Genomic DNA, 15,748 nt, shown 5'->3' on the forward strand with positions numbered 1-15,748 from the left:
AACTAGAACTGAACTAGAACTGAACTAGAACTGAACTAGAACGAACTAGAACTGAACTAGAACTGAACTAGAACTGAACTAGAACTGAACTAGAACTGAACTAGAACTGAACTAGAACTGAACTAGAACTGAACTAGAACTGAACTAGAACTGAACTAGAACTGAACTAGAACTGAACTAGAACTGAACTAGAACTGAACTAGAACTGAACTAGAACTGAACTAGAACTGAACTAGAACTGAACTAGAACTGAACTAGAACTGAACTAGAACTGAACTAGAACTGAACTAGAAACTGAACTAGAAACTGAACTATAACTGAACTAGAACTGAACAGAACTGAACTAGAACTGAACTAGAACTGAACTAGAACTGAACTAGAACTGAACTAGAAACTGAACTAGAACTGAACTAGAACTGAACTAGAACTGAACTAGAACTGAACTAGAACTGAACTAGAACTGAACTAAACTGAACTAGAACTGAACTAGAACTGAACTAGAACTGAACTAGAACTGAACTAGAACTGAACTAGAACTGAACTAGAACTGAACTAGAACTGAACTAGAACCTGAACTAGAACTGAACTAGAACTGAACTAGAACTGAACTAGAACTGAACTAGAACTGAACTAGAATGACTAGACTGAACTAGAACTGAACTAGAACTGAAACTAGAACTGAACTAGAACTGAACTAGAACTGAACTAGAACTGAACTCGAACTGAACTAGAACTGAACTAGAACTGAACTAGAACTGAACTAGAACTGAACTAGAACTGAACTAGAACTGAACTGAACTAGAACTGACTAGAACTGAACTAGAACTGAACTAGAACTGAACTAGAACTGAACTGGTACATTATAACAGGGTGATCTTTTAAATAAATTGTTCATAAAAGTAAAAAATAAAATAGATTTTTTTCATATTTTCTTCTTTTTTTGGCAGTAATTGTTGTGTTTTGATATTTGTAAAATATAAATAAAACTAGAAGTAAAAAACGAAACCAAAAAAAGGAGAATATTACATAATATATTCTTTACTTCTATCAAATATTTAATTATAATTATTAATTAATTAATTAATTATAAATTACATTATAATTACATACAATAAATACTATAAGTCTTCACTACTTTTAAATTTTTTATTTTTATATATTAATTTTCATATATTTTACAAATTTTATATTTTCATAACAATGTTGTTTTTTGGTTTTTGTTGTTGTAATAATGCTAATTATAATATTACGTAACTTAGAAATAAAAAATTTTTGTTTTTTTGGTTTTTGAATAAGAAAAAGTGTTAATTACGGGTATTGGTTACTGTTCCAAGATGAACTTGTTTTTTTTTTTGTTTGGTTTTTGATTTAACTAATTTGTTGTTGTTGTTTTGGTTTAATTAAAAATTAATGCTAAATTTACGTACAACGTAAAATTTTATTATATTTATTTTAAATGGGGATTATATGTTTTTTTGGTTTTTGTTTTTTTTCAGTAAATGTTATAAAGTGCATTTGATTTTTTTTAAGGGATTTGATTTATCGTTTTTTTTGTTTGTTTGTATTCTATATTTTTTTTTTGTTTTAAACTTTTTATAAACAATTAACTATTTTGTTGTTGGTATTTAACTAAGTACTTTTTTTGAGTGTATTTTGTTTAAGCTAAAACTACTTTTTGTCTTTGTTTTTTGGGGGGGTTTGGGGGAGATTTTTGTCGGGTAGTTTTATTTATATTATTTAAGAGTTTTTGTTCATTTCTATGATGTCGTTGTTTAAAATGTTTTATATTTTTTATTTAAGTTTTTTTTCAGTGTATTTCTGTTGTTATAGCCAACACACGCACACACAGCATTTGTTGGATTTTGGTTTACGCTTAAAAACGAGCCCTCTGGCCACCTTAAAGCATTTGCCAGTTTACTTTATGTTGAAGGAATTTCATTTTTCCCTCTTAAATTTTTTGGCAGTGTCTAACATAATTTTTTTTTTTTGTTGCTAAATAATTCTTTTAAAAGTTAAAATTTTTAAAAGTTTCTTTTTTTAGTTTATTTTTTTAGTAGTTTCTCCTAAATGTCTTCATGATTTATTGCTTTAGTTTTGTGTTTTTTTTTTTTAGTTCTATTCGTTAAACATTATTAATTTGATTGCTTAATTATATCAAAAAATTTATCTAAAGTGCAAGTACATCCAAGTTTTATTGTTTTGTTAATAAATTAAATGAAGATGGTCACACCATTGTTGAAATTTCCTTTAAATGCTCCGAAGAGTAAGTGAGAGAGCGCTTGAAAGTTTGTGTTAGAGAGGTAACATAAAGCAAGAGTTGTCTGTTCTTACTTTAAGAATGATCTCCTCTATCCAGACTTTTAGTTTTCCTATTGAGATGTATGACCACATATTTATGTCCGAAATAGGGTGAAAAGTGTGATGAATCTGATAGAAAAAAAATTAAATGAAATGTCAACAAACTTAATTAAAGTTAAAGCTTAAAGCTTTATACTTAAAACTCTCTTAAAATGCTTTTTCTAACTTTTGTTTATTTTGTTTTATATGCCTAGAAAAGCTTTAAAAAGCTTTATTTCTTGCGTAAGAAATCTGTGTATTTGCGTGCTCTTTTGCGTACTTTCTTAAAAGCATTTGTTAATTTAAAGCTCTCTCTCAAATGATGATGACCGTAATGACCATGATGTGAGTGATAATGAGTATGGGCTCTTTGTATGTCCGGCGGATAATCATAGTGTGGATTAGGATGATGATGCTGCTGTTGTTGCAAATGCATATACGAAGACGTAGATGGATTAATGGAAGCTGAATAGTTCGAAGAATTGGCCGGTGAGGCGGGCGATAGTGGTGAGAGTGGTGTGGGCGTATACTGGCCACTACCCCTCTGCGAAGACAATAAATTATGACCCGATGAAGCATCGAACGATTCGAATGACATGCCTTGCTGTTGACGTTCCACCGGCTCTGGCGATTGTAGCGATGAAGAATGTTGACTCGAAGAGGTGGTATTGGTCATCATGTCGTCAACTCTATTCATCATATCTGGCGGTATTTCATCTATACCCAGTGGTTTATTAAATTGTGAATTAGCTGCCATATTAGTGTAATCATAGGAAGGATAAGTATAGGGCAAATAACCCGCATGATGAGCTTCAGTAGACACCACCGCCGCTCCCGAGGCATTACGTGAAGTGGTATTTATAAATTTCACCTCGTTGGCATTACGTTCCATACAGGAACTGAACACTATATTGATATTGTTTGTGCTAGACGACAAATTAATGTTGGCCGGCGACAAGGGAGTAGAACTACACGATGACATGGCACAGGCACCGGCTCCGGCACATCCTTCTGAAGTGGAAGGATTTTGATTGAGATTTGTCTCTTTGCTGGAGTTACGTCTAAAACGACTGTCATAGCTGCGCATACTTTCCGTTCCCTCCACCGAGGACAATGTGTTAGTGGCAGTGTTGTTATTGGCAAAATTGTTTTTATATTGGAACTCCAGGGCATTGCTCGGCTGAAAGGGATAGGTTTTGGTATTGTTCAAAATATTCCCAGTATCCTGTTGACCTTTCGAAAGATATTGGTGTATGTCTTCGCTTGTGATTTGTAGATCTTGATCCAAGTACGTGTTGCACTGTATGTAGTTGCTGCAACAATTGTTAAATGTTTCGGCATCTTGATGGAATTGCACCATGGTAGACTCTTCATATTTACAAGGACTTTCACAGCATTTGCGCGATGTAGAGGGGCGATCGTCGGATGAAGATCTAGATTTAAAATGATGTCTGCTTTGTGTTCTGTGGCTTTTAACTGGCTGCTTTTCGGGCTCAGCAACTCTTTGTCTTTCTCTTTCTCTCTTGTGTTGCCTAACTTCAGGTCTATGTTGTTTTCGGTCATCTATAGTTTTCGTTCCATTTGTGTGCTGTGGTCTTAATTCGTCTGCACTATCGTTGTTGGTGCTGGTCTTACCATCAGCCAGAAAACTCCATCTTATCGGAGAAGGGGAACAAGCATATTCAGGTAGATCATTACTTAAAGCATCTTTGGATGTGTGTCTTTCTATAGTTACCTTTGAAGGAGAATCATGAGACTTGGTGTCACCGCCATTGGCTGCATATTGTTTAGCTCGATCGAAAACTGAAGTCAGCGAACCCATTTGGCTGTTGGGTCGCGAGGCATTCAAAGCTCTTAAAGAGATCGAACTGTAACTCGGCTGTCTTTGGTGTAATTTCTTCTTGCGCATTGTAACCGAGGCCGATTTTACCGAGTTGTTGCGGCTCAGTGAGGAACGCGACCCATACAGACTCGTCGAATCAGTTTGATAACAGTAATCCGACGATGTGCAACATGAAGATGGTCGCCTAGATGAAGTGCCATACAAATCTTCGGCAAAATATTGAGCCAGTTCTGTGCGGGAATTCGAACAGCAGGCCGTAGATTTTTGCACAAATATCTCTTGAATTTCCCTTTCAGTACATAAGGGATCATTGCAAGTGTTAAGCGATGATTGGGAAATATCAGTAACTGAGCGATGCCGACGAGTGCAAGTATGACCTGAGGATTGACCCTGGTGCAGATGACCATTCGTGTGTCTCTCCATTCCCCCGTCCAACTCGTCTGCTGCGCGTGCTCCATTGGCTTGATGATGCAGAAGAGTGTTTTCGCTACGTTTTCGCCGACGATGATGGTGTGAGTGTGCATGTGAATGAGCGTGAGCAATATGGGACGAAGTACTGCGAACTGAAGCTCTTGGTGCACTATTGCGTATAAAAGGCTCTACACTATTGGTGCCATTTTGGTGTTGATCATGCACATGATGATGCGACTGATGGGGTGAAGAGTGCGAATGCCCGTGACCATGGCTGTGACCATGTCCATGAGGTGAAGTATGACGACTATGAGGAGAAGTATGCCGACTATGAGGTGAAGTATGGCGACTGTGTGGGGAAGTGTGGCGACTATGAGGTGAAGTATGACGACTGTGTGGTGATGTATGTCTACTATGAGGTGAAGTATGACGACTGTGAGGAGATGTATGACGACTAGGATGTGGACTGTGACTGTGTTTTCGTGGCATATGCTGATGGCGATGATGCTGTGGAGGTGGTGGTGGTTGTTGCTGTTGATCTTGCTGGTTAAACGGCAGTGAATATTCAGCGGTGCAAGTGGTAGCTGTTGTGTTGGTGTTCGATTGCCAGTGCTCGTTATGTTTTTGCTGTGATTGTGTCAGATGTGACGGCTGCTGGTGCTGGTGCATTTGATTATCATCACATACAATATCCTTTTCATAGCTACACTGTACGTGATGATGATGTTGATGCTCCTGCTGCTGTACTTGTTGTTGTTGTTGCTGATGTTCATGTGAGTGTTGTTTTTGTAGTTTCGGAGTTTGTGGTTGTTGCTGCTGCTGTAATTGTTGTTGTGACTGTTCAGCGCTCGTTGAATGTACACTGGCAGTTTCAGGAAGTGAGTCGTTCCTCAGTCAAGGCCCGCTGTTCTGGTAGGCATGTGCTTGCTGACGAAGGTGATGGGGCACAGAGGCAGCGCTCCGGCCCTGGTGTGTATTTCGGCCGTCTCCTAAACAACGCTCGGATGCAGCTGTTTAAATTAAATTTAAAATGTCTTCAGTATATTTTGATTTTTAGATGTTCGAGAGGAATATCATTAAAGGACCTTTTTGGTTTACAAAAGCGTGCTTTTCTTTAATGAGAGGGAGGGATTTTCAAAGCTTTTAAGGTGAACATGCTTTAAAGTTTATAAATTCTAAATTATATACATAAATACTTGCCAATTTTGTTCAATCATGCTTTCCTAAGACATGCTATTTTAGTGTAGTATTTTTTGTAATTAAATTTTCAACATTTTTAATAATAAATTAAAAATTTTTAATTATATTTAGCTTTTTATTAATTGGCATTTTTGTTGCGTTTCTTTAGCGGTGTCCTATGAGTTAGTAATGGTGAAATATTGTGTTTAAATATTGGATTTTTTATGTTTGCCGGTGCTATGGTGTAGTGTTTATTAAAGTTAATTATTATAGGGAAATTGGTAGAGTTATAAAAGCTTCTCTATACTAATGTTACCGAAATTTCGGGTGAGATAATCAGATATGTAGCACCATACAAAAAAACATTCAACAGCTCTATATCTATTGTGATAAAAAATATACCCAGTTTAGAACTAGAACTGAACTAGAACTGAAATAGAACTGAACTAGAACTGAACTAGAACTGAACTAGAACTGAACTAGAACTGAACTAGAACTGAACTAGAACTGAACTAGAACTAGAACTGAACTAGAACTGAACTAGAACTGAACTAGAACTGAACTAGAACTGAACTAGAACTGAACTAGAACAGAACTAGAACTGAACTAGAACTAGAACTGAACTAGAACTAGAACTGAACTAGAACTAGAACTGAACTAGAACTGAACTAGAACTGAACTAGAACTGAACTAGAACTGAACTAGAACTGAACTAGAACTGAACTAGAACTGAACTAGAACTGAACTAGAACTGAACTAGAACTGAACTAGAACTGAACTAGAACTGAACTAGAACTGAACTAGAACTGAACTAGAACTGAACTAGAACTGAACTAGAACTGAACTAGAACTGAACTAGAGAACTGAACTAGAACTGAACTAGAACTGAACTAGAACTGAACTAGAACTGAACTAGAACTGAACTAGAACTGAACTAGAACTGAACTAGAACTGAACTAGAACTGAACTAGAACTGAACTAGAACTGAACTAGAACTGAACTAGAACTGAACTAGAACTGAACTAGAACTGAACTAGAACTGAACTAGAACTGAACTAGAACTGAACTAGAACTGAACTAGAAACTGAACTAGAACTGAACTAGAACTGAACTAGAACTGAACTAGAACTGAACTAGAACTGAACTAGAACTGAACTAGAACTGAACTAGAACTGAACTAGAACTGAACTAGAACTGAACTAGAACTGAACTAGAACTGAACTAGAACTGAACTAGAACTGAACTAGAACTGAACTAGAACTGAACTAGAACTGAACTAGAACTGAACTAGAACTGAACTAGAACTGAACTAGAACTGAACTAGAACTGAACTAGAACTGAACTAGAACTGAACTAGAACTGAACTAGAACTGAACTAGAACTGAACTAGAACTGAACTAGAACTGAACTAGAACTGAACTAGAACTGAACTAGAACTGAACTAGAACTGAACTAGAACTGAACTAGAACTGAACTAGAACTGAACTAGAACTGAACTAGAACTGAACTAGAACTGAACTAGAACTGAACTAGAACTGAACTAGAACTGAACTAGAACAGAACTAGAACTGAATTAGAACTGAACTAGAACTGAACTAGAACTGAATTAGAACTGAATTAGAACTGAACTAGAACTGAACTAGACCTAAACTGGAACTGAACTAAAACTTTACTGGAACTAAAACTGAACTAGATCTGATTCACAACTGAACTGGAGCTGATCCACAACTGAACTAGAACTGATCTACAACTAAACTAGAACTGAACTAAGTAGAACGGAACTAGGACTGAACTAGGATAGAACTAAACTAGAACTGAACTTGAACTGAACTGTAGACAAGTTAGTGTGTTAAGGAATCAGAAGTTGATAGATGAATCACAAGTTGAATCTATAAACTCATTGATCTTGAATAAGTTCCGTGAATTTTAAATTTTATCGTGAATGTTTTGCTTTTAATGTTAGCCCAACTCATAAAGAATGATCATTCTTTTAATGTATTGTAGTAGATTAATGTTATAAATAAAGGTATTTGGTACTAGAAATGTTTTCGACGTCGATATTTAATTTCGAATTTATTGTTGGCTTTGACTATGAATGACTTAATGCAGGGCAACTTTTCTTTAAGTTGATCTTATTTTTCAAAAATCTTTCTACAAGCGGAAAAGTACGATTTTAAGCGTGACAATATGAATGGATTGCTGAAATTTCAGTTAAAAATTTAAGCTTTTAAGATAACATAAATGAAGTGCTGTTAAAAAAAAATTATGAAACAAAAAAGTGAATTTAAAATTACAACAATTTTATTTTGTTTTTGATTATCATTTAAATAGTTCTGTTTTTCAACTTTGCTTGTTTTACTCCATTAAAACTGTACAAATACCAAAATAAAATAAATATATATATAAAAATTAATAACAATTTGAGTGAATTTTCTTGTTCTTGTTTTTCTTTTTTTTTTTTGGTGTATTTGACAAAGTGAACATTTAACAGACGTTATAGGGGATACCTGATGACACCTACACATTCTTCCATGAGCCGAATGGCGACGAAAATTATCACGATCATAATAAGAATCGTAGTAACACTTGCGCATTGGATTTGGCGTACTATACGCATTCGTACCATAATTGGTGTAACAAGTTGAGCTGCCAGCTAAACTTGTTGTTGGACCCAAGAGATTTGTGCTATCGCTTAACGGATATGGACCCATGCCTTCAACCGTTAATGAAAATGAAGTTGTACCAAATACTTTAGTTGTTTTTTTTATTCATAATCAAATTATAATACAAAGGGGTTTCAGAAACAAAAATAGATTTATTTTTGGCCAATTCAAGTTGATATGTTTTGTTTCAGTGTATTATTGAGATTATTTTTTTTGTTTTGGTTTAATGAGTTGAGAAAAATCCAATTTTAACGATGTTTATTAAAGATGTTTGATTTTTTGGGATAGTTTTTTTTTCAAATGTTTAAAATTATTTACCGCAAATAATAAATGCCAAAGAAACATATTCAATTATTTATTAGAGTATGAAAAAGAAAATTAAGGAAAATTAAATTAATTAAAAATCTGTAAAAAATTAAAATTATATTACAATATAATAATCTAATCTATTTAAAGTTATTATGTAAGATGTGTTGCTAATAAGACCATAATGGACTATGTCGGCTGCAAAAATATTACAGTCCCTTATATGTATATCAAATATTATTCAAATATTTTAGTAGCAACTCACCACAACATGTAACTTAAATTAAATTAGTTGGTTTCAAATTTTTTTCTATATATTAAAGTTTTTGAAATCTAAACAATCACAACTAATAACATACACAATTAACGAGCACAAACATATTTAATTTACAATATTGTTAATAATTTAATTCATTATAAATATTATAAAGCAACTAAATCGCTAATGTTACGAAACTAAAAAAATAAACGTAAACGATTATAAGGTTTAAAGCTTATGTAAATTTTGAACAAAATTAGCTCCCAAATTAGAACTGAACTAGAACTGAACTAGAACTGCACCAGAACTGAACTAGAACTGAACTAGAACTGAACTAGAACTGAACTAGAACTGAACTAGAACTGAACTAGAACTGAACTAGAACTGAACTAGAACTGAACTAGAACTGAACTAGAACTGAACTAGAACTGAACTAGAACTGAACTAGAACTGAACTAGAACTGAACTAGAACTGAACTAGAACTGAACTAGAACTGAACTAGAACTGAACAGAACTGAACTAGAACTGAACTAGAACTGAACTAGAACTGAACTAGAACTGAACTAGAACTGAACTAGAACTGAACTAGAACTGAACTAGAACTGAACTAGAACTGAACTAGAACTGAACTAAAACTGAACTAGAACTGAACTAGAACTGAACTAGAACTGAACTAGAACTGAACTAGAACTGAACTAGAACTGAACTAGAACTGAACTAGAACTGAACTAGAACTGAACTAGAACTGAACTAGAACTGAACTAGAACTGAACTAGAACTGAACTAGAACTGAACTAGAACTGAACTAGAACTGAACTAGAACTGAACTAGAACTGAACTAGAACTGAACTAGAACTGAACTAGAACTGAACTAGAACTGAACTAGAACTGAACAAGACTGAACTAGAACTGAACTAGAACTGACCTAGAACTGAACTAGAACTGAACTAGAACTGAACTAGAATTGAACTAGAACTGAACTAGAACTGAACTAGAACTGACCTAGAACTGAACTAGAACTGAACTAGAACTGAACTAGAACTGAACTAGAACTGAACTAGAACTGACCTAGAACTGAACTAGAACTGAACTAGAACTGACTAGAACTGAACTAGAACTGAACTAGAACTGAACTAGAACTGAACTAGAACTGAACTAGAACTGAACTAGAACTGAACTAGAACTGAACTAGAACTGAACTAGAACTGAACTAGAACTGAACTAGAACTGAACTAGAACTGAACTAGAACTGAACTAGAACTGAACTAGAACTGAACTAGAACTGAACTAGAACTGAACTAGAACTGAACTAGAATTGAACTAGAACTGAACTAGAACTGAACTAGAACTGACCTAGAACTGAACTAGAACTGAACTAGAACTGAACTAGAACTGAACTAGAACTGAACTAGAACTGAACTAGAACTGACCTAGAACTGAACTAGAACTGAACTAGAACTGAACTAGAACTGAACTAGTACTGAATTAGAACTGAACTAGAACTGAACTAGAACTGAACTAGAACTGAACTAGAACTGAACTAGAACTGAACTAGAACTGAACTTGAACTGAACTAGTACTGAATTAGAACTGAACTAGAACTGAACTAGAACTGAACTAGAACTGAACTAGAACTGAACTAGAACTAAACTAGAACTGAACTAGAACTGAACTAGAACTGAACTAGAACTGAACTAGAACTGACCTAGAACTGAACTTGAACTGACCTAGAAATGAACTAGAACTGAACTGGAACTGAACTAGAATTGAACTAGAACTGAACTAGAACTGAACTAGAACTGACCTAGAACTGAACTAGAACTGAACTAGAACTGAACTAGAACTGAACTAGAACTGACCTAGAACTGAACTAGAACTGAACTAGAACTGAACTAGAACTGAACTAGTACTGAATTAGAACTGAACTAGAACTAGTTGAACTAGAACTGAACTAGAACTGAACTAGAACTGAACTAGAACTGAACTAGAACTGAACTAGAACTGAACTAGAACTGAACTAGAACTGAACTAGAACTAGTTGAACTAGAACTGAACTAGAACTGAACTAGAACTGAACTAGAACTGAACTAGAACTGAACTAGAACTGAACTAGAACTGAACTAGAACTGACCTAGAACTGAACTAGAACTGAACTAGAACTGAACTAGAACTGAACTAGAACTGAACTAGAACTGACCTAGAACTGAACTAGAACTGAACTAGAACTGAACTAGAACTGAACTAGAACTGACTAGAACTGAACTAGAACTGAACTAGAACTGAACTAGAACTGAACTAGAACTGAACTAGAACTGAACTGAACTAGAACTGAACTAGAACTGAACTAGAACTGAACTAGAACTGAACTAGAACTGAACTAGAACTGAACTAGAACTGAACTAGAACTGAACTAGAACTGAACTAGAACTGAACTAGAACTGAACTAGAACTGAACTAGAACTGAACTCGAACTGAACTAGAACTGAACTAGAACTGAACTAGAACTGAACTAGAACTGAACTAGTACTGAATTAGAACTGAACTAGAACTTTTTCTGCTGCAATTTTTGAATTTCAATGTAAACTTTTAAACCTTTTAATGCATTTTATCTTGAAACTAAGAAACTATAAATAATTATAAACAAGTTAAACTAATGAAACAACAAAATGCTTAATAATGACTGGATGATTGATAGATTTAATTAGTTTGTTAAATGATTAATGAGTGATGACATTGACATGTTAAGTTGTGTTTTGTGTGTTTGACATTTAGTTGACAATTTTGTTTGTTATTACTTTCATAAAAAAATAATGTTCTTTAATAAGTTGTTAAAACGTTTAATAATTGTCAATTCAGGAAATAAAAAATATTATAAATAAGAAAATTTGTGTAAACTAAAATATAAGTGTTTTTATTTCAGACAAATAACAATTTCGTTTTTGGATTAAAAAGGGTGTTAGTAGTTTGTTAATTTGTTTTTTTTTTTATTTCAATAATTTCAGTATTAGAAGATAACATAAATTTTGTTTAACTACACAAAAACAAAAAAATAAATTATATATAGAGATTTTAAATATATTTTTGATTTGGTTAATGATTATGAATAGAAATATTGTCTTACGTGAATCATGTTGGGTCTTCTCCTCAGATACCATAAGGGCGGCATGTTCGATGCCCGAATTCATACTTTGTGGCTCCAAACTATTTGTGCAGTTTAGCATACTCCTGAAATTCGCACACTCTACGATTATGTTTTAAATTGTATGGGTATTTTTTTTGTTTTGTTTGTTTTTGTAATATTTTTTTTTAATAAATTTTATTTGCAAAACATTAGAAAAATTTTAAGAAAATACATTTGAGAATTTACCAAAAATATTTATAGAGAAAAGCTTTAAGGAAATAGTTATTTATTTGTAGATTTGATTTGAAAGCCCTTTAAACCCAAATAAAATGTAACAATTATTGGAAACCTAACTTATTTAGAAATACGCTAATAATATGTATTTGGAATTATTACAAATTATTTAATTCTATGTGTAATAATTCCAATCGAAAGTAAATCCATTAAGAGAATATTTTCGAATAAATCCGTTTATCTTTAAATACTTTTGGTAAATTTCAAACATACTTCAATTTTACCCCTAATTAAATCTTCATACTAAACAGTTTTACTTACTTTTTATTATCACAAATAAAATACTTTTTCAATTAAACTAAAAACAATTTTTATACTAAATACTTGGAAGTTCTTTTTAGAGTTCAAAATTATTTATTTAAATATAAAAAAGAAAAAATTACAAAAATTATAAAAAATTTAAAATTTTGATAATAAGTACAATAAAAATATGTAAGAAACAATAACTTAAATATAACTAAATAATAAAAATTAAGATATAAGAGAAATAAATCAAGAATTGTGCGATTTGGACTGTTCTGCTATGGAATTACGTGGAGTTATTTCAATATCTTCAGTGGATTTACTTGTGTCGGATTCATTGCTAAATTAAGGAAATAAATAAATAAAATAAAAATTAATTTACAAAATAAAGTTAAAATAAAAGTATTACAATTTACTTAAGATATATTCAAATGGCTAACAACGGAAATTAGTCAGAATTAGAAAAGAACTAGATTGGACCGGGAACAGAACTAGATTGGACTGAGAACAGAACTAGAATATAATTAGAACAGAACTAGAACAGAACTAGAACAGAACTAGAACAGAGCTGGAACAGAACTGGAACAGAACTAGAACAGAACTAGAACAGACTAGAACAGAACTAGAACAGAACTAGAACAGAACTAGAACAGAACTAGAACAGAACTAGAACAAACTAGAACAGAACTAGAACAGAACTAGAACAGAACTAGAACAGAACTAGAACAGAACTAGAACAGAACTAGAACAGAACTAGAACAGAACTAGAACAGAACTAGAACAGAACTAGAACAGAACTAGAACAGAACTAGAACAGAACTAGCACAGAACTAGAACAGAACTAGAACAGAACTTAGAACTAGAACTAGAACTAGAACTAGAACAGCACTAGAACAGCAACTAGAACAGAACTAGAACTAGAAACAGAATAGAACAGACTAGAACAGAACTAGAACAGCACTAGAACAGCACTAGAACAGCACTAGAACAGAACTAGAACAGAACTAGAACAGAACTAGAACAGAACTAGAACAGAACTAGAACAGAACAGAACAGAACTAGAACAGAACTAGAACAGAACTAGAACAGAACTAGAACAGAACTAGAACAGAACTAGAACAGAACTAGCACAGAACTAGAACTGAACTAGAACAGAACTAGAACAGACTAGAACAGAACTAGAACAGAACTAGAACAGAACTAGAACAGAACTAGAACAGAACTAGAACAGAACTAGAACAGACTAGACAGAACTAGAAATGAACTAGAACAGAACTAGAACAGAACTAGAACAGAACTAGAACAGAACTAGAACAGAACTAGAACAGAACTAGAACAGAACTAGAACAGAACTAGAACAGAACTAGAACAGAACTAGAACAGAACTAGAACAGAACTAGAACAGAACTAGAACAGAACTAGAAAGAACTAGAACAGAACTAGAACAGAACTAGAACAGAACTAGAACAGAACTAGAACAGAACTAGAACAGAACTAGAACTGAACTAGAACAGAACTAGAACAGAAACTAGAACAGAACTAGAACAGAACTAGAACAGAACTAGAACAGAACTAGAACAGAACTAGAACAGAACTAGAACCGAACTAGAACAGAACTAGAACAGAACTAGAACAGACTAGAACAGAACTAGAAATGACTAGAACATGAACTAGAACTGAACTAGAACAGAACTAGAACAGAACTAGAACGGAACTAGAACAGAACTAGAACAGAACTAGAACAGAACTAGAACAGAACTAGAACAGAACTAGAACAGAACTAGAACAGAACTAGAACAGAACAGAACAGAACTAGAACAGAACTAGAACAGAACTAGAACAGAACTAGAACAGAACTAGAACAGAACTAGAACAGAACTAGAACAGAACTAGAACAGAACTAGAACAGAACTAGAACAGAACTAGAACAGAACTAGAACAGAACTAGAACAGAACTAGAAAGAACTAGAACATAACTAGAACAGAACTAGAACAGAACTAGAACAGAACTAGAACAGAACTAGAACAGAACTAGAACAGAACTAGAACAGAACTAGAACAGAACTAGAACAGAACTAGAACAGAACTAGAACAGAAACTAGAACAGAACTAGAACAGAACTAGAACAGAACTAGAACAGAACTAGAACAGAACTAGAACAGAACTAGAACAGAACTAAACAGACTATAACAGAACAGAGACAGAACTAGAACAGAACTAGAACAGAACTAGAACAGAACAAGAACAAAACTAAGAAAAAAAAGAAATTACGGCTAAACAAGCCCTGAGGTATGGAGCACTGGATAGCCGGCCTTTGGCCCAGGGGTATTTCGAATACCCGACTTAAGCTTTTTTCGATAATGGCTCTTTGGAAATCCTTGATCTTTATGACACATTGCTCATGGACACTTGACAGCTTTCAAAATTGTTACTTAACGTCTGTGGACATTATGAGTCAATTGACATTATGAGACTGGACGTTATGGACTCGCCACCCTGAGCTATGGGAAACTGGAACAAGTTTAAAACTGATATGGATGGGGCAAATAAGTTATAAGTTCAAGAAAATGACTTAACTTACTGGAAGCCTATGTAATCCTGAGTAAAGCTTTTGATTATATTATCAAAATTTATTAATATAAAGTTGGATTGGTTCGCATATTAATGTAAATTGGTTAATTTAAAATAGAGGCAATAAAACAAAAAAGAAATTTGAACTTAAATCAAGTGTATTAAATAAAGTCTTTTTTGTTTCAATTGTTGTTTTTTAGTATTAAATATTGTTGTAATTGTTGTTGTAAATGACGATGACGTAGGCGAAGGATGATGAAGAGATAGAGCTAATAATGGTTAAGGCATGAAGAACAAACGCTTGACATGAAAACATGATGAAATTTTTAATTTGTTTTTGGAAAATTTTGAGTTTTTTTCAAATATTTGGATTTTGTATAATTAAAAGTAATTTTTTTGTTGAATTAATTTTATGATACAAAACGATTAGAATAAAAGATTGTATTTTTTTTTTTAATTTTTAAATGTTTATGTAGCATTCAAAGCATTCATAACAAGAAACTATTATTTTTGGTAATTT

At 33.4% G+C, this 15,748-nt stretch overlaps 1 protein-coding gene across 1 annotated transcript in view; it reads right to left on the reverse strand.

Annotated features, from left to right (window-relative positions):
• Nucleotides 1-1,538: 1,538 nt before the first annotated feature.
• The window catches only part of LOC119608921 (glucose transporter type 1-like), a gene marked incomplete at its 5' end in the record, with an annotated part of 30,179 nt that continues 15,969 nt past the window's right edge, over nt 1,539-15,748 (reverse strand). The window contains 2 exon segments of the mRNA XM_037963509.1: nt 1,539-5,473; nt 5,475-5,601. Coding sequence (XP_037819437.1) covers nt 2,570-5,473; nt 5,475-5,601 — 3,031 coding nt within the window.

The sequence above is a fragment of the Lucilia sericata genome, unplaced genomic scaffold, assembly GCF_015586225.1.
Source record: "Lucilia sericata isolate MDLA Ls3-8-SP2 unplaced genomic scaffold, ASM1558622v1 Contig000900F_arrow, whole genome shotgun sequence".
In the NCBI taxonomy this organism is placed as follows: Eukaryota; Metazoa; Arthropoda; class Insecta; order Diptera; family Calliphoridae; genus Lucilia; species Lucilia sericata.